We start from the raw sequence: 21056 nt of genomic DNA on the forward strand, positions 1-21056 counted from the left end.
ACGAACATGGCCAGAGTTGAGACATGAGAAAACAGGCAAAACAAGAATGGACAAATGAGCAAACCAGCGAAACTGGCAAAAAAGAAAGGAGATGAAACGGAACCATAAAAACCAGTGAAAATGAGCGAAGAAGCAAGACCAATGATTTAAGGCAGAGCTTCTGTGTGCCTGCTGCTTTGCACTGTGTGTGACTCGTTCTCATTCAAAGGAACAGGTCGTTCTGAATAGGGCTGATTAGACAAGGGGGAGAACGGTGCTGTGCTGTTTGATCCTTGTGGTATTTTGACCAAGGCATGTCAGACATTTCATTGAGGCCCCTGAACTGTGTTAACTTGTGGGAAATGGGTGTAATATGTCTCCTTTAAAGTGTTTGAAGCAAAATACATGGCTTGCAGTGCATATTGGCAAAAAATTGGTGGCACGATGTGGCAAAGTGTGTGGTCTTTACATTTGTACAGATAAACCAAGCAAAAAAGCAGCTATCGAGTAAGGTTTATGTTTATTGCTTTTATTATTATCCAAACAGATATTAAGTCTCTCTGTTTTCACACAAAGTAGAAGTTATTGTTTTTCTCCCTGCTGTCGGGAGTCCTTGTATCGCTGCAAAGTAACTGACTAATCAACAAACACCCAAATGTGCCATTTAATACACTTTAGCCATTAGAGTGTTAAGCCAACCAAACCAAATGTTAAAAGATACAATTTCAGGACGGAAAAAAAAAGTTTTGTACACGAGCAAATGAAGTGTACAAATACAGCCATAGTCTCATTGCCTTACTTCAAGATATGGCTTTTTACCTTAAATAATGCTTGAAATATGCAATGTTGTCTTGTCAGTGGAGTGAGATGATTACTACATAAAGTAGATTAAAATAATGAGGAACATTTTTTTTCCTCACTACTGCCTCCTATTGAAAGATACCTTGACTACATTTAACATTCTTTACAATGAACACATTCTTGTATCCATTTTGCAGGCAGCAGCGCGGGAAACGATCCCGAAGATGCTGGCAGAGCTGGAGCTTGGGCGTATGGAGAAGTGTGTGCGGGTGAACTCGGTGTCCAGCGGCCTGGCCGAGGCTGACCTGGAGGTCATTCTACAGGCAGAGATCCTGCCCCCAGCGCTCATGCTGCCGAAGGTGGAGGACACTGGAGAAGTACAGTGGGTAAGTGCAGACCACAGACAAGTGCAGCATCTAGGACAGTGGTCACCAACCTTTTTATGTACAAGATCACCTTTTGAAATCTGAACAAATGAAAGATCTAGCAGCGTAAATGCCAGGCTTAAGCTACTTAAAAAACAAAGCTGTGTATGTCCCCAACTCCTAAAATAACATGAAACTATCATTAATGTACAGCTGAGTGTTGGCTGTAGTGGCAGTACCCTGAGGTTATCTGTAAGAGCTAAACAGGTGTTCTGACATGTTGTGCTACCTATTGATAACTATCCTGTGTATTATCAATGTATTATCACTGTAATTACCTTATATTTACCCTCATATGGGGATTTAGACTGTCCATACCTCTTGTTTATATTTCTGTTGGAAGCATTTTCTGATACACTACTTTTTCCCTATCCAAATATCCTACCTTTTATTTAGGTGGCTGAACTGACGCGTGTCAGTATTCACCGACACAAACCCTGTGTGACTGTGGCTTTATATGTCCGTGCTTAAGTAGCTTGCGAACCATTGTGGATACAGAATGACGCAGCTATAGTAACTTAAATCCTATAACCAAAGAAACCATGATTTATCGTGATCGACTTGCGTGGTCTTGGCGTTCGACCTGTTGGCGACCACTGGTTTACGACAAGACCCAACTTTTCTGTGTGGAACGACCATCAATCTGTCATATGAAATGATCATAATACAAACGTGAGTTCTGAGAGCATCTTTAAAACAACAAAAAGGGATGTAAAATGCAAATGTGCTAAAAAAAATAAAACATGAGGTGAACACAAGATGGATCACAGTAGGGTGTGTTCAAAGTGTTTTGTGTGCAGTATATAAATTACCGCTCTCAGGAGAGAAAAAAGTCTTGTCAGTTTTTCAGTTTTACGCATAATTTTGTGATGAATGAACCAACACAAATGGTCCAAAAGTACTCGGGGTAAAAAAAATGAAACTAGTTCCATTAGCTTCTATTCAAATGTAAGTGCTTTTTCCTTCTCCTGTTGGAGATCTGAGACTTTGCCCCGACAGTGACGCTATTTACATATCCATTCAAATATTTAGCGAAGTCCCAGTGCTTGTGGTAATTGTAGTCAATTATGTAATTTGTGATCTATTCTCACTCCATGACATGCAATATCAAACATTTCCCTACTGTCCAAGTCTTCTTATTCTCAGCATGTTCATGTGAGACACAGGGCCTGCTTTAGCCTTTATGCTGAGTCTGTCAGACAGTTAGAACTTTATAGAATGAAGAGCCAGTTATGATTTGGCAATGTAGCATTTGGCTGCTTTAAAAAAAAAAATCAGCTGGAAAATGCCTTTGCATTCAAAGACTGCAGCACCCCCACTGCTGTGCTTTCTGCCTTTACAATCTTTGCCTCTATCATCTTGTAGGATTAACTGATTACCATATAATTTGCATATTAAATAACATTGAGCTCCACCCGTTGGAAATATATTTGCTTATCATTTTGAAATCCGGCGAAGCAACTATAAGCCAAATTCTGCTTGTGTGGGTTTATGTATAGGTTTCGTCTCTTGTAATGATGCGCCTATATACGCTACTGAAGTGCTTAGAGCTCCCTCCTATGGAGATAATGAAATATAGCGGAGAAAATCAGTACAACACATTTCACAGAATGAGCATTCAGAGTCAGGATGTGTTTTTTTTTTCATAGTTAAAATGGCAAAATCCTAGTAACTGGGGTTAATGCTTTAACCATCTTCGCTACAACAGATGTGTACATACAGCTCTGCCAACTTACAAAAACATTTAGAGAACTTGCAGCTGATTACAATAGAATGGCACATATTACAGCCAAAATATAATTTTAACTGTGGTCACATGTGTGAGCAACTTTAAAAATCAATATTAAGTTATTATATTATAAAGTTAATATTAAGTATACAGTGGTTAATGGAAAATACAGAGAAGTGTCTGATCACTCAGCACATTTAGTACAGCTTTTGTGTCATTGTGGGTAGATACAGAGGGGGTTAAAAGAAGTGATGCCTGTTGCCTTCGCAGTATTTTGAAGAGTAATGTGGAATAATAACTAAATATTAGATTGGGTTTGTTTTAGAGATATTAAGATGGGATCATTTCTAAGAGCTTTAGGCACAAGCAGCTTGAATCTCTACACCAGCGTTCAGAATTTCAGTGTGAAGTGAAATATAATACTTGCTTATAATAATGATAGTAACATTACGTCTCAGGAGGGTTACACAGTATAATGTGACTGTATGGTCAGTGATATTTTTTTTACTATCAGTGCCTTTAGCCTTCATCAGTCTGGCCCTGTGTTGAGCTGCCGTGATGATAGCTCATGTGAAAAGCTATGCCTAGCTTAATATGAAAAATGAGGACCTAAAAATACCCATGACATTTTCTTTGCCATCTTTAAAGAACACACTGATTGCTGCGTATGTAACCGCTGGAGAAAGAGAAAACCTTAGATCTCTTCAAAGCAACAATAACAAACTTTTACTTTTAAAGGGAGATGGAGTCAGACTCAGAGAGATGGGCTGTTTTTCTTGAGCCAAAGCCAAGAAACTGTTGACATTTCGAAACTGACCTCATGTCAGATGTGACACAGAATACATGGACTTCAACTTCAGAAAGACTGTAAAGCTGAGAACCTCGTAAAAACGCTCGTCTTGGCAAGAGGCAGTGTGGTTTGAATAGCATCATAAGAAATATCACAGCTTATAGAGACTGTAAGCCTTAAAGTAGCAATGTAGGCGATGGAGACTGCGCAGCAATGGAGGAGAGCGAGAAAACATTAGATTCTACTGGACCGAAACATCATCCTTCTAGATCTCTCCATGACCAGAGACGAGTAAAACGAGAGGAAATACTGGTGATGAATTTGAAAGATTTAACAGCGGATTAAAGTGTGTAAACTCTGTGGTTTGTGTTGTGAATGAAGGCAATAAGAAATAAAGATTCTGTTTCAAAAGCTATCTTCATCATCGCTTAGTCCAATTTTTTATGTGGAACAGAAAATTCTGAATAAGAAGCAAACATCTGCCTCCTAAAATGACATTTATAGTGGAAAGGAAAGATCTATAAGGAAGATAGCTAACACCAGCCTCATCTAGTGAAACATTTAAGGTGGAAATGGGAAGTAAAAGCTTGAAATGCAAGAAAAATGGCTTACACCTCTTGCTTTTCACTAGTGAAATGATGTAACTTGGGTTGTGCGTTTTATTGAAAGTGTGGAATAAGAGTTGCTTCTAAAGCTAATGCTACCTTCAGTCTCATACAGTCGCATATTTAATATGGAGCAGAAATGCAAAGAAGAAGCTGTCAAATGACGCACGTATCCTGACACACTTAAGGTGGAATTAAATGTTTGAATATACGAAACCTCTGAATAAGATGCACAGATCTGTCTCCGTAAGTGACATTTATTGTGAAACTTTTAAGGTGGAAGTGGAAAGTCAAATATAAAGCTCTAAATATTGGAAAATGCAACGACAGCTCATACACTTTTTCAACGTTTGCTAACGTAGGTAAATGTTTTAGTGAAATGATGTACACTTTTCTGTGTAAATAGTTTGTTTTTGGCACATTTTCTTTAGCTTTAGGGGAGTGGGGGAGGGGCAAACAACTCCCCACTGTTATGAATTTATATTGCAGTTCTTATTTTAAACAGTCAGTATTACAGATTGCTCCTTTAAATTTGCTGCAAGTTATGATCTCAGGTCTTAAAATAGTTCATGTGACAGGGTAGTGCTGGCTTGGTCATTTGACAGAACTCTGTAGGCAGTACTAGCTCTACCGCAACAATTCAGAGCTGGACCTCAAGGCCAGTGGATCACATGGCTCTCCATAAAGCCCTTAACATGGATGCCGGTCCTTCACAGGTCAAGAGACAGTGACATCATTAAACATCCTTGTTTCCTGATCACCTCCATGTGTCTTGGAGGGGTGCTGAGACTTCTTCTATCCATCCGTCCATTCGTCTGTCTGGCAGGAGAGCATCCCCGCTGCTTCAGGAGCCCCATTGGCTCCCACAGACTCCTCATCCCTCAATATAACAGCCACCCTCCCACCCCCCAACCACCAAAACCCCCAACCCCCCAACCTACCTAGGCCGAATCTGCAACATTCAGCTGCTCCACATGCCTCCTGAAAAGACCTGAAAGGAGTCACAATGTCTTAACTAGGTGGAGGAAGGGAGCGAGGGGGGAGAGAGATGGAGGGAGGGGGCAGCAGTCTGTAGCTCACAGCTAGTCCAGGCCAGAAGCAGGAAGTTTTTAACTAGTGGTTTTAATTAGTGCTCATATATTTCCTGGGCTGCTCTGTTTCTTGCCTTTTTAATTGCCGACAGGTGCTCATATTTTTTTCTTAACCACCCCTCCCTCCCCTCACCAACCTCTCTCTCTCACTCTCTCTCACTTGCTCTGTCACCCTGTTCCAAGATTTTTCCACCCTCTGATTTTTCTCCTTCAAAGAATACCCACTCACCCACCGCGAGCCTCCGGAAACACAGGGGTCAGGTGATCAAAAAGAGAAAGGGGTTTGGGAGACAATTGACTTGTTGGTTTATTCACTCTTTGATCACGTTGACTCTATAGATTTTATATGCTGTTGCTGTCAAATCAAAACCTCCTCTTTCCAACTTTTGTTTGTTTGTTTGTTATTGTCTTCAGCTGTACGTATTGTGTATATTTCCCTCAGTACTCAGTTGGGGGCTTAACTCCCAGTGAACATCTTCTGGCAACTTGAAGGTTGAATTTGTGCTATACACATCTGTACCAAGAGCAATTTCCTGTATCTGTTTTAGACTTCTGATACCAATTCTGACTCTCTTACCTCATTTGAAATTCTTGTTGCTGATTACATTGTGATAAATAAAAAAAAATCAGTGATTGAGCTGTAAACAATATCTTTTATCAAGGTTGTGAAAATGTGAAATTGGGCACTGTTTAAAAAGACAGCATCAGGGCTCAAAGTCTCCATTGATGCCTCAGCCATCCAAGGTTGGGAGTCCTAGGGAGCACAATTGGCCTGGCTCTCTGGGTGAGTGGATGGGTCCCTCCCTCCCCTCATAACATGGCATGGAGTCAGCCAGCACTAGGGTGGATTGGTGGTGTTGCATTAGCGGGAGTGGTCATCGTGGAGAAATGATATGATGTATAGGAAGTATATGAATGTCTTCACCCACCCAGTTTTGGTGGAATTGTGTGTAACGTGGACTTCATCTGATGTCTCGCAGGATGGAACTGTAGACAACTAAAGATTGGAAAACAAATTGTCAAATGTAATATTAAAAAAAAAATACAGCATCCGCAATGCATATGTGTAATTTATAAGTTAATAATTAGAACATTCGCCAGCTCTCTCTTTAGTCAAAATATAGTAAGCGCAGTTGTCAGTTGTCATTATATTTAGAAAAAAGAAAAAGAAATCATCATCTCTAAATCATGTAAATCAAAAATCACACATAATTGTGGGTACAGTATTATCTCCAATAACAGAAAAAATCAATGCACATGCTTTTGCAGAGCTTTTTCCTTGATAGAAATCATAATGAACAGTGATGAGTCAATTCTTACTTGCCATTTTGAATCTACTTCTTTTTTTTTTTTTTTTTTTTTTTTTTTTTGAAGAAATGTACTTTTTAATACTAATATAAAATGACAAGAGTGGGAGAATGTTTTCATTTTGAATTATAATTATATGTTTTGTAATTATATACATATTTGTGTAGTATATTTCAAACTTATTTCTACACCTAATAAATGCTGATGAGAACCAGCTGATGTCTTACTGATCTGAAAAGGTAAAATAAAATAAAAAATGAATTAGAAATACTCTGAGTCCTTGAAAATGCCTTGAGCATACCTCTCCAGCATGAATGCATTAAACATATAAACGTATCTCAAAACGGATATTAGACCAAGTCCAGAGCATCTGGCTATTCCTGTTTTAAATATTTTGTCTAATAACTTTGTGATGCAGCTTAAGATGCCTGGTTCTTCTCATCTTCACTGTAAACTATTCTGTCTCTGTCAGTGTCTGTAGAATGGAACATTTCACTTTGAAACATCCTTATTTGGTTTACGTTTCAACATTGCCATCTGAATTACAATTACATTTGAATAGCAAAAAATCAGTGGAATTTATCTTTAAATGGTTAAAGAGTGCTTTACTGACTGATATTAATGTCATATTTCATTGTTCATTATGACTGTCCATTCTCAGATATCAGATCTCTTACGTTAACAGTAGAAGGCCTCAGTGATATAATACAGCAATATAATACAACCCTGTTATGCACAAAGATATCACTGTGTCACTCTGATTCTCAAACAGCTCACTTACTGGAATGTCCTTTTATTATGGAATATTTATTTACAGCAAAAGGACGCTGTAATCATGATGCTATAGTTAAAATACTGTCTAGTGGTAATAATGATTAGGCCCTGGTTTTGTGCCGTGAGTTGCATGTGTGCACATGTTTGAAAGATGGAGAAAAAGAGAGTGCCTGGGTACGGTTGTGAAGACGTATCCTCTGCACACGTCTGCCCAGGGCCCTGCTCATATCCCCAGCGGGGAGTGGGAGATTGCGAGTGGTGCGGGACGTCATGTAGCACTGACCTGACATGAGCCTGCTGCTTTGAAAGTGACAAGAGAGAGGAAGACAGAAAGACATGAAAGAAGTGTGAGTCTCTCTCTCCCTCACTCTTCTCTCACCCTGCATTTCTCCACACAGGTCTATTTACTAACAGCCCCCGATACCTCATTATCATATACTACTAAAAATAAAGCTCCCTGGACATGGATATGTATAGCCAAACACGTATAAAAGTTTTAAATATGTTCGACATGATTGGCTGAAGGTTGCGTAAACATTTTGAGGCCTACTCCCATCCTTCATAATGTTTTTGAGGCATGGTGTTTGTATTGAGGCTCATTTATATATATATATATATATATATATATATATATAAAGTGTATATATACAGGTCATAAATAAAGCAGTTGTGTAATAACGCAGTTGGGACAGTGTGGTGGGAATTAACAATGTCCTTTAATGTGTGTGCCATGGTATTCTACAACTGATCCTTGACTAGAACACCACTGATCTGAGTGTCTGCCAACTACAGAAATGAGTACAAATTACAATGTGAGGTGTATAGTACACTCTCAGAATTAAAGGTACTCTGCAGGTACGTTACTGTCACTAAAAATACAAACAGTGTAATTGTACCTTTTAAATGTACAGTAGTGGTTTTAAGTCCATTTGTGGTACATTTAAAGGTACATTACATTCTTTCCTCCAGAAGGAAAGAACATGTGTCTTTTTATTATAAAAATGTGTAAAATTACACACACCTGAAACCAAGCCTGTGAAATTAATTTAACTTAAATGTATAGACTGTGGTACAGTTAAGTTCCCTAACTAAACATACTGAAAAAGGACCTCCACAGTGAAAAAGGACCACAGTGGCAGTTTTTCTGAGAGTGCATGATGCTGTGTGTAGTTACATAAGAGGTTATACCACAGTATGTTATAGTAGATTGGGGGAATTTAACAGTAGAACACTACTACAGTTTTTATTGCAGGAAGTGCATAGCAGACCCTGTTTAATTTCTTTAGTAAATAATGTGAAATATTGAAAAGAACTCGAACTCATTAGCACCTTTACAAAAACATCTACCTATTTATTTATTTATTTGACAAAGTAAAGTGTCCTTGGGTTTGTGAAAGGCACTATATAAATTGAACTTATTATTATTATTATTATTATTATTATTATTATTATTATCTCTAAAGTCATAAAAAAAGAGATGTCTTCATAAAGTCTGTCAGTATCATGACAGCTGAAAATATTAGGGAAAACATCAAAGTGAGAACCATTTTGTGGGCCCCCCTTTGTGACCATAAACAAATGTTTGACCTCTGTAGCAAGGGGCAGCCCCAATCATTCACTAGATTAGTTTGAATCAGCTCACTACATTCTGCATTACTATTGATTATTAGCCGTTTATTCATCTATACAGCTAAAATCATAAGACACCTACAGTCATCTGTTATTCCCATTTACCCTGTAGACAATGGCCTCATTGTTTATAATAAACAGTGCAAACTAGAACTGTTAGAGTGCTACTTTAAAATTGGTTCAGTGTTGTTCATTCTATCCAGTAAGACTTGCCTGAGTTGTTTTGAAATTGGGGTTGTTGCAGTTTATATGAATGAACATTACTGGATATACAGCTGCACTGTTGTTGTTTACTTAGCAAAACTCAATCAGTTGGTGTAACACCTTTTCTTTAAATGTACTGCTTACTACATGCTAATTCTTTATTTGTTCACTGTTTACACAGCTGAAATAATGATAGTGATACATTTATAATATGCTACTACATCTCTCACTCACTCTCATTTTTTTTTTTTTTTTTTTCTTTCTTTCTAGACTTTGTTGGATTAGAAACTTGCTAACTGCTCCTCAAAGGCCTGGAGTACTCCAGGCTGATTATGGCTCTCCTCCTCCTCTTCCTCCTCCTGCTGTCCTCCACCATCAGGCCTCAAATCCCTCCGCTGTTTATCTTCCTCTTCTTTTCTCCATCTAGCTTAGCGGAGGAACCTCCACACTGATTTGTTGCTAAAAGACGGACTTACTTGTTTCCCTTTGTGTGAAAATCTTTTGCTCTCCCTTTCTCTTCCCTTTCTCTCGGCTTGTTTGACTGACAAGGCTTATTGGACTATAACAGGCGTAACTCCCTCCCCCTTTGTCCAAGGACAATCCCCCCGCAAAATCGGAGCCGCGTGCATTCTTTAGCTGCCACGCCATTGGGTGTGTACCAGCTTCTGAAAAGGTCCGGCTCCAGGCCCAACCCACTAGTCTCTCAGCTTTTCCTTTCTCTCTCTCTTTCTCTCTCTCTCACTCTCTCTCTCTCTTTCTCTCTCTCTCTTTCTCTCTCTCTCACTCTCTCTCTCTCTCTTTCTCTCTCTCTCTCACTCTCTCTCTCTCTCTTTCTCTCTCTCTCTCACTCTCTCTCTCTCTCTCACTCTCTCTCTCTCTCTCTCTCTCACTCTCTCTCTCTCACACACACACACTCTCTCTCTCTCTTTCGCCCTTCCCCCTTCAGTGAAATGAGCACTTCACCAGGCCGGAAACATTTAATCTGGCCCTCTTTTGAAGAAAATTAATTGAAACTTGTCCACTCGCCGCCCTTTTTTTTCCACCAGGGCTCTCCTTGTCCCATGATCACTTTCTCTTCAATCCCAGACTTTTTTTTTCTTCTCACTATCTGACCACTGAAGTATGGGCTAATGCAGCTCTTATTGAAGACTGCATACTTTTTTTCCCCTTCTTCTTCAAGAAAGGCTGAAGAAGGACTAGAAGGGTCAGCTCACGTAGAGCCATTGGTTTACTAGAAAAGCCCTTTTCTCTTCCAACCTGGGAACAGTATTATTGCTTAAGCACCATCGGGATACTCACAAGAACCCCCCCCCCCCCCCCCATCTCTCTCTCTCTCTCTCTCTCTCTCTCACACCCTTACCCTCACCCTTCACCCACTGCCTGAATAAGTGTTGAATAGAGGCCTTCTCTTTATACACTTCACTGTTATAAAGTCATAGGCCCTACCTGTCATTTGTTGCCATTCCCCGACATGGTAATAGCCCACTCAATCATGGCGCCTGTTTTGTGAATTGTTTTGGTCAAGGCTTTTTATTTCCTCTTGAAAGCTATACACACTCTTATTCCTGCCGCCCCCCGATTAGCGCGCTGAATGTTGCGGGCGGTGGAGAGAAACCCCACTGTGGCCTTTTAAATAGGAGCAGAAGTGTGTGAGCACTAGGGAGCAGCCCCTGATTGGGAACACGGCCCTCTCTCTGCATTTGGGGTGGGGGGAATATTATGCTAAGCCCTCGGCGTTAGTTTTTATGTTGCCATAGCAGCGTTGCTCCTGCAGGGTTGTGACCTCAGATGATTACAGTACAAAGCTTATTGGGTCTTGAAAACCCCTTTGAAGATGAAAAGGCTTTGATGGTTTATATTTATGCAAATCTCTCAGATATGATTTATCCTACTGAGATTGAATGGGGAGATGATTAAAATTCTCCCCATTAGAAAAAAAAATCCTTCAATGAAGTCATATTCTTTGAGCTAATAAAACAAGCGTGCATGGGATATTTTTGTCTTTATTTGGGGGTGAAAAAAAAAAAACAGGCCGGACTTACCTGAGGTTATTTTGATCCCCGATCCCCAGTGTGTGAAAGAGAGGATGGAGAGAGGGGACAGGGAATTACACATTTCTCCTATGTGTTTTTTTTTTTTGCTCTCTCTTTCTTTCTTTTTCTCCCCCCACCCTGTCTCCTTTTTTTTTTTTCTTCCGTTTTTTTTACCGCCTTTGAAAGGAAATATCTGACGGAGGGTGCTTTTGTGTGTTTCCAGATGATAGATTTTGGAATTCGGGCTACCCCACTGGCAGTGCACAGCTAGCTGTGAACTGGTCTGTTGGAAAAAATCGGAATGCTTTGGTCTTCAAAGAACTAAACTTCATTTTAAAGCCTTCTTAGGTAAGCTTAAATATTAGTGGGAAAAACGCAGGAGAATGAAAGACTGGGAGAAGTGTCACATCACACCCTGATTGTCACACGTCTCGCTGGTCCGTCTGCCTGGGGAGGGCAGAGGAAAGGGGAAAAAAAATAAAAAAATAATGCCAAAATGAAATGCACTCCCAGAAAGCTCAAATCTTGTCCCTTGGCTTTTCATTTTACCTCTTTTCTTTCTCTAAAGACGCACTGGAACATGTAGTATGTCTTGAGGGGGCTTGCCAAGCAGCCGTGAGTCCAGGGCCATAAGAGTGAGTAAATACTGTTGCTTTAAAAAAAATAAAAAATAAAAAGCAAAGAAAGCAAACTTCTCACTTCTAAACCCTGACTCAGGATATCAGTTTCTCCTGGATTTAATTGGATGTCTGTCACATGTAATGTGCCATCAGTTTGAACATGATTAAAAGGAATTTTTTTTTTGAAAGAGTTCAAATGCTGAATGTCAGACGGGGTCTGAAACTCGCCGCAATAACAAACACTTTCCTCTTTTTTTTCAGATGGTGATCTTTCCCATTGATGTTCCCTACAGATGAGTGCTGGTCATTATTTATGAATAAATAATGATTTGTGTGTGTGTGTGTGTGTGTGTGTGTGTGTGTGTGTGTGTGTGTGCATGTCAGTTTGTTGACAGGTTTCAGCGGCACTTAAAAGGCCGGAAGCTGATGGAACCCATTCGCTTAGTCACCTTTGTGGAAACTGCTGTGGGGTTGCTGAATTTTAAGGTAAAAACCAGGCTAAAAAAATGCAGATGTAAGTAGTTTATATACCAAAGCGATCAGATTAAAGGACCTGTCAGGAGCGCAGGAGTACATCATTGCCTGGAGTTTCATTTTTGGGCAACAATAACAATGTTTTATTTCCCTTTTCTCCAAATTTCTCAAATTTTATGAATAATTCAGTCTTTGAGGGGTTTGAGGTCAAATGCTCTGTTCTAGATATACTTGCCAACACAAATATGTTTACACTGGTGGTGATGGGAACCAGGGATCACAGCAACTATATAGAGTATAGTCTTTAATTTTTATGCAGTGTGTGTGTGTGTGTGTGTATATATATATATATACACACACACACACACACACAAAATAGTGGGAAATCAACTAAATAAACTTCTTTGTGGAATGCGTTGTCTTACAACTTCTTACCTGAAACTCTGCTAAGGATTTAGTGTAAAGTTTAATAAAAAAATAGCTAAAGCCTCAGATCAAAACAAACCATTGAAGTCATCAGGCAACATAGCTGTAAACTGTTTGTGTAGAAGACTTTAGAGGCATCAAACACTTCAGACGTCTGTTTCTCTGGAATCGGTTACATCTTAATTATTTAATTATACAGAAATGTAAAAAATGAAACTCCCCTTTATAAATGTCCCCCATGATGTTGCTGAATTCATAGGACAAAAGCAGGATTCTTAATAAATAAAATTAAATAAATAAATAATATATAAAGATGCATGCAACTCAATTTTTTGATTTCTTTCCCCTTGTCTTTGGTATTCCTTTCTTTTCCCCCTCAGTCTTGAACTCTGTTGTGGTGGCTAGACCACGTCCCAGAGCCGAGACAGGGAAACATTGCAGAGTCACAGCAAGAAGTGAAATTAATTTGGAACCCAGCAAAAGCATGAGACAAATTCCATCTGCTCCATGCCTGACAAAATCATATCACATTCCAAACTTTCCTTTCTGCAGCACTACTTTGGTGCTTTTGTCCCAGCTTTGGACAGCCTTCACAGATTATGATTTCTTTTTCTTTTTGTTGTTTTTGTTCTTTGTTTTTTTTTTCCCCATCTGCAGGAGCACAACCATATCAGGCCATTAATTATATCTGTGTGTATATGTTTGTGTATGTGTGTCTGTTGTCTATATAACTGATCGTTTTCCACGTTTAAAATTCCATGTGAGGAGCAGAAGCAGAGACATTGATTAAGGGGGTAATGGGGGATATTTGAACCATCTGACTGGGCGACTTGATCGAGTGCCAGAACACACACACACACACACACACACACACACACACAATCTTGAACACACAGACAGAGCTCTTTGTGTCTCTTCTCTCTGTCCCAGGCTGTGTGTGAAGAGATCCGGCAGCTCGGCCCAAAAGTTGGTCTTCATCACGACGGAGTGGTGTTCGGCTCTGATGACTTCTGTGCCAGTATAGGTCTGCTCATTAACACACTCCTCTGTTCTTTTACTCTCTTTGATTGCCTCTGTTTTATTCTTTTTACATTAATTCACAGTTTGCCTCAATTGTACAGACCAGTGTCGTCTTTTTATTTGAATAATTAGGATGCTTCTCCGTATTAGCCTTAATATTCTTCCACTGATCTGTAATTTGGTAAAATATTGCTTGTCTTAAAGGCGCCACAAGAACCAAAGATGCCAGAGAGCTGCTGTACGCTCGTCAGAAAGTAGTGGTCACCACCAAAGCCTTTGGCCTGCAGGCCATCGACCTTGTTTACATTGACTACCAGGATGCAGAAGGACTGCGGCTGCAGGCCAGAGAGGGCGCACTTATGGGCTTCACTGGTATGCTGCTCAGTAAACACACTCCAAAAACACACACTCCCACACACGGCTACTTGCGTCCCTAGTTGTAAGGCCATCCTCCATTTAGTCTACTGCCTACACCAGTGTTGGCTTTGAGTTTTTGTGGCATTGATAGACAATGGAAGAGTGGTAAACAAGTAGAATATAAAAAATAAAAAGAAGCTAATGGAGTAAAAAAAAAAAATAAACACTTAAAAGTCACAAAATTCAGAACTCACTACAGTGATGTTTTTGGCATGTTATATGGAGTTGAAAAAAATGAGGTGGTTGAAAATATCTTTTATATAAGAATATCTCATTTTAGACTAACTAATATTTGAGACTTTTTTTTTACGAAATTCTGGACTAAAATTGATTAACTTGGTATTTAACTGGGTCATGATACATGGTCTAATACAGAGCAGTTCATAAATCATAGAACATACAATTCAGTTTAGAGAGTACACAATTATGGATTCATTAGCTTTAATATATATATAAATATATTTGGAAAATATTGTGACATTAAATTGTATTTGCATATTGTCCCTGTTCAATGAAAAACATTCCTCCCATTATCTCCATTTTTGTCTATTTGTGCTTACTAAATCATTTGAAGACAACAGCTGTTCTTTACATTGTGTGACAATTTCATGATGAATGGACCACTAAAAATGCTCCTAAATGACTCGGAATAAACTCCTTTTACACGGACTTCCAGTGAAAGCTAAGATTTTTTTTTTCCTTCTCTTGTAAAGTTACTGATTTAGAGATGCATGTTTGTCTTTGGACAATGACGAAATATCAACACAGTAGCCAGACAACAAATAATATTAGAATAAAGGCAAATAATCTCAAGATTTGTAAAAAGGAATTTCTTATTTAAAGTAGAGCTGTGTCATGGTGAGAAGGTTACATTTCTGTTTCCACTGATCCACTGATGAGATCTGTGTTTGACAGACAACACTCTTATACATTTATTTGTATTTGATTTCATGTTACGCTTTCCCAAAAAAAAAAAAGAAAGATTTCACCACTATAACCAGCTATGGGCATTTTCTCAGATGACATTGCTTTGCAGTGTATTCAGTTGAGAATCGTCACATTATATCCTTGGTGTACTAAACAACATATGGTCATTCTGGTGCTTTCTTATACATGTCCTGTGTTGTCTGTAGTACAGTATGCTCAGTGCAGGCGCGTACTGTAGTTATATGTGCTTTATAGGCCCATCTGCTGCAGTGTAGTGGGTACTTGGGTGCTGTGGCTGTCCCTCAGGCTGCGCGGCTCTCTTCATGTTTCCGTGCCTGTTCCTTTGAGTCCTCGGCCGGCTCGTTTACTGGAGTTCCAGCTCATTAGTGCTTTTATGAATTCTTCAGAATGGCGCTTTGAACCCAGCCGCTCGGCCTTGTTGATGCAGGCTTTTCAGGAATGTATGACAGCTTGTGGCTTCGTGTTTAAATCTTATTTGTGTTTTTTATATTTCGGCACAGAGATGAAGTCATTTCAGCCACAGGATTTGATAAATGAACCTGCCGCTTGCTAGCTAGCAAAGATGAAAATCACAGACCGAGGCTTTCGCAAAACTCAGTGAGGTGTTTTTTTGCAGATGTGAGCTTATTTGTATCGCTCTATGGATATACCATGTTACGTGGAAGCGTGCACATACGTTTCCTCGAAGAGCAAGGCTTGGCCCTGTGTTGGCAGCTATGCGCTGTGTGGGTTTGTAGCCAGGCAACGCGTGCGTGTGGAGTCCCGGTGAGCGGGTAACTGGCCACAGGAGGCCACAGGCAGCCCTCCTCAGAGCCTCCGCTAATGAATATGTAATGGCTGTTTGCAGAACACACACTGTTCCCCCTGCTCATCTCTGTTTACAGCAACACTGCCATTCCTCCAGAGCGTGGAGCTTTTGTCTCACAGCATTCTTCTGCTCCCCTCTTTATCCTGGTTCCCCTCTTTCCTTCTTTCCTCTCCTCTTCTAAATTTAGCTTGCTATGGAAACCACATATGAAACGTCCAATGAATGGGTTTTAACACACTTTTCTGTAATGTGTGGCTTTGGTAAAATCAAGATATTACACTCTGGGCTTAGACATTTAAAAAGAACTGCATATCAGTGGTGGAGCTGAAGGTATTTTCCAAATACAAACCGAATTGTTGCTCAGTTCCAGCGCATTCTGGAGTCAGCCACAAAATTGGGCTGAGGTGTAATTTGCACAGTAACAGGGGCAGGCTAGGCATGCCTTGCTGCAGCCGGAATGGAGTACCGACAGAGCAGTGTGTCCAGTGTGTGTCTGTCAGCAGGAGGCACGGAGTCTCATGAGTGTGTTCTCAGCCTGTGTGTGAGTACAGATCCCTCAGCTAGCTGCTGAACTCCACAGCAACCCGTTAGCTACAGCTAGACACTCTGCCTGGGTGAGGAAGCCCACTGTTTACAGACACTGTTTACACTTTACACTCTCCACGAGCCTGTGTGTGCGCACGTGTGTGTGAGTGCATCAGAGTGTATGCAGGGAACTGGAGACGTGTCACTGTGATGCCACTGCATATATTGTCATTTTCAGATTCCCCAGTATCTCTGCTAAAATATAATTAAATCTAAATAAATAATTATTCATTCATTCATTATCTGTAACCGCTTATCCAATTCAGGGTCGCGGTGGGTCCAGAGACTACCTGGAATCATTGGGCGCAAGGCGGGAATAAACCCTGGAGGGGGCTAAATAAATAATTAGATTTTATGAAAAAAAATGTATATAATTCACATTCACAAGACTTTTTTTGAGACAATTAGGATTTCAGTTTTGGGGTCTAACTATAGTATAGCAACAGTATAGCATTTTGGTGTGATGAATGTGTGTGTGTGTGTGTGTGTGTGTATAAATATATATAATAGCTATCATCTAGGATAAACTTTACATTTCCTAACCATTTTAGATGAATGCAGTAAACTGAATATAATTCAGATTGAAATTTTTCTGTGATTTTTATATAATACAGATATAGCTATTTTCATATCTGGCTAAAATATTATCTTTGAAATATAGTATGTTTTCATCTGCTTAGTTTTCTCAAAGTCATACTGAATAAGTAGGAAAGAAAACTAAATATTCATTTGGCCTTTTTAAGCATTGCATCATTACATTCTCTTAAAGCTCATAAGCGATCCTAAGAGATGAATCTGTATTCATAAAATTACACTGACATTAATAAGTCTGTAAATCTTACATAAAATAAAAAATATTTGATTTCTAGTCTTAAATTATTTATATTTTCTCAGTTATACCAAAATGTATTTTTGAGCTGGGCATTGATAAACATTTCGAAGTTCCCCGATTTGAATTGATCCAATCTGTTGTAGACGGAAATATGAACCATTTATGAAAATCATTAAACTGCCAAAATTCCTCTTTCTGGTACTTTGAGCCTGGTCTGACAGGGGGTTTCTGCTAAACCAAAACACCCCAATGAGATCTTCCTGCACCAGATGGCATGCTGTGATTGGTTTGTTGGCTTTGGGGAGCTTTAATGATGCATCTCTGCTGACCAATAGCGGCGTGAGGATAGGCCTGGCCACACCCCCCTGCGTTGGCTCTGTCACTAGCTGGCTCAGAGCAGACAGCTCCTGAACAGGTGGCAGTACAGGGAAGGGGGCATATTTTGTTGATGTGAGGGAACTACCCCCCGCCAGCTTTTTCTGGGCTGGGCGTCGCAGACGTGGGCCCTGAGCCTCCTCTTTAGGCTGTTGATCCAACAGGCCCAACTCCTGTGGGACCGAGGTGGGGACTGTACACACATCGTTCTCCACCCACAACACTCCACCGGCCCGACAGCCACAAACACACTCGCCAAGCTGCTTCGCTTTATTTACATTTAAGTGTATGTCTCGCTGTCATTTGTACACAGTACTTATTTTCTGCCCCTTAGCTATTTTGGTTGTGCATTATTCATTAACCGATGCTGAATACAGCTGAGGCACTGAGCTGCATACATTGTAAAACACTCTTGTTTCCGTGTCATGGAAACAAGTGTGGCAAAAACTAACACCTGTGCCTGCTGCCGGAGTGTGTTAACATATTAAAGCCTAATAATGTCAATCATATGTTACGTCGTGAGTGAAATGTGCACAAGTTGAAATGTGTCACACATGGCTGGGAGTTGTACCGAGGGGTTAACTGGGGTAAGGCTAGCAGATGGATCTAATGGTTTTCTCATGCGCTGAATTCTCAGCCTGCCAGCTCTGGTACCTTGGTGGATTATGTTCTTCAGAGACTCTCAAGCGATAAAATGATGGGTCGTTGACGTCTAGACCCAGGAATTGTTCAGAAAGTCCTGTTAGAAATTAGCCCATTTATTGTATATCACACACATAGGCTTTTCTTACCATTAGAAAGTCAGGGTCTTAAGTGATGTGAGAAGGAAAATTAGAAATGTGAAAATATGGATCTTTGTCACATTAAAAATTGGATGATAAATATAAATTTAAATATAAAATGTATATTTTTGGATTTGTGCATATTTAAATTGGCTTGTAATACTTTGCAAATGTAGAAGGTTTTTTTATCCATAGAGACATAAGTAAATGGCTGCCTCACATCATATAAAGTGAGATTTCATGGTCATCAGTTATAGTCTTCTCCAATTTCTCACCCCACTATCAGGTCATTAACACACCCAAAGCAGAGCTTTACAGACATCAGTGGCTTACATCTATTTGTGTGTGTGTGTGTGTGTGTGGTCGGTCCACATAGGGAGCACATTGTGAGGACCAGAATCTGTTTACACACTTGCACCCAGGGGCTTTTCTTCCTCATGTGGACAGAAATGCTTATGATCTAAAGTGATGTTTAATATTAAGGTTAGATTTAGACGAGTAGTAGTTATGGATAATGTTAAGATAAGTCTCCTTAGAATTATTAGAAGTCTATATAATATCCTCTGTGTTTTAATTCTATGACTTCATTATCAGTGATGATGAAGTGCTTCATGCATTGTTCACTCTGCCTGAACAATATCATTGTTTTTGGGCTGTTAGAGGTTTTAGGAACCTGAAACTCTAATGAAATATGAGTTTATTTAATGAATATGCTCCAGTAATTTAACGAATATGACAACTGTAAATTGTCAAATATTTGTCATTTCTCAACTATCAAAAATCTAACATAAACATTTATTTTTATACTATTTCTGGGATCAAACTTTCTAGATGTCATAACAATTTTGTCCAAGTCTTTTTAATTTGTATTTTTTTCTGTTATATTTATTTTATATACATTTTTTTTCTTTTTTTATACTTTTACTGCAATAGAAATACACTTTGAGTGTAAACTAAGTGAAAGACATACCAAATGAGCAAAAAATAAATAAATACACCAATAAATAAATACAAACACAGAACATCATATCATTTGTCAATACTGTTATTACAATTTCTTGAAATTTATAGCAGTTAAAAATATATTGAATTGACCTGTGTTAGTATGTACAAGCCTTTTTTTTTTGGCCAAAGTTTGTGATATTGTTCAATATTTTCAGCCACACAATGTTTCACTTAGACTTATGTACATGTTTATTATTGTTGTTATTTCCTATTAGTTTTTCATTTGCTTTATTTATTTATTTATTTATTTGTTTGTTTGTTTGTTTGTTTGTTTGTTTGTTTTTGAAGCAAGTTGACTTTATATTTACATATTGTGTAAAAATAAAAAATCTTGCTCAATGAACTTACTTCCATAAAAATGTAAGAGTTACCATTTCAGATTTTATTTATTTTATGTACCAATATGTCCTGTATATGTGTGTGTCGGTGGGACTTTTCATGTTGTGTTGGACCTGCACATGATTGTATGTTTGTGTGTGTGTGTGTGTGTGTGTGTGTGTGTGTGTGTGTGTGTGTGTGAGTGTGTGTGTGTCTGCTCTGTAATGAGAAGCAGAGGCTCACAGAGGCTGGCTCAGATTGAAGTGTAACTAAGCGTGCAGTAAAGTTTGAGAGTTCAGCGGGGCACAGGGCGAAAATCAGGATGACACCCATGATTCATAGCATCCTCTCTTCCCGCTGTGTCGCTCAAATTCGAGCCTGGCCAGGGAGCCACACCAGAGAAAGAGAGGCTGCCAGCCACCAGAGAACAGCCACTACACTAAAGCGCAGAAAAGCCCTTTAAACCTGGACTGGACCTCTGTCAGGCGTCACATTTCAATGACCTGTAATCCCAGTGAAAATCGTTTAATTTTACAGCCAAATATGAACCTTAAGAACATTTTTAAGATTAACAGCATTTCTCCAATATTTACTTTTATTTCTATTTCTATTTATGAAGTTAATTTCCTGGGAGTATTCTGTTCAATAAGGTGTATACATCCTTCAAACTGTCGCTAACCCAACACAACTGGACAGCTCAATGAGCTGGAGGAGAACACTGACTGATCTACTGTGTCAACCAACAAACGTCTGCGTGGGCTAACACTGGGATGGAGGAGAAGGGGACATGTCTCGGGGGTTCTTCACCATTCAGTTCACCTCAACATTGCCAAATTCCTTATTTGTCATGTGCCCAATATATCAGGGATGTTTATTAAGTGAAATGCATGTGGCAAGTCTTATTTCTCACCGGCAGAGAATGCTATGGAAGAGAAATGGTAGCTTCAGTATGAATAATAAAATAAGCAAAGGGCCCATCAAAAAATTCTGGAAAAAAAATTTAATTAATTATTTTTGTGAATTCACTGTTTGTATGCATTTTTGCACATCAGGTGAAGAATTTGTATCGTTCACTAGC

The 21056-nt window shown here is 39.3% G+C and overlaps 1 protein-coding gene across 1 annotated transcript in view; it reads left to right on the forward strand.

The window, feature by feature from the left end:
- The window catches only part of clybl (citrate lyase beta like), a 104896-nt gene that overhangs the window by 77418 nt on the left and 6422 nt on the right, over positions 1-21056 (forward strand). Inside the window, exons 3-6 of the mRNA XM_066641419.1 lie at positions 978-1166; positions 12373-12474; positions 13819-13912; positions 14113-14280. Coding sequence (XP_066497516.1) covers positions 978-1166; positions 12373-12474; positions 13819-13912; positions 14113-14280 — 553 coding nt within the window. The remainder of the gene's footprint in view (positions 1-977; positions 1167-12372; positions 12475-13818; positions 13913-14112; positions 14281-21056) is intronic.

The sequence above is a fragment of the Hoplias malabaricus genome, chromosome 12 (genome assembly GCF_029633855.1).
Source record: "Hoplias malabaricus isolate fHopMal1 chromosome 12, fHopMal1.hap1, whole genome shotgun sequence".
In the NCBI taxonomy this organism is placed as follows: domain Eukaryota; kingdom Metazoa; phylum Chordata; class Actinopteri; order Characiformes; family Erythrinidae; genus Hoplias; species Hoplias malabaricus.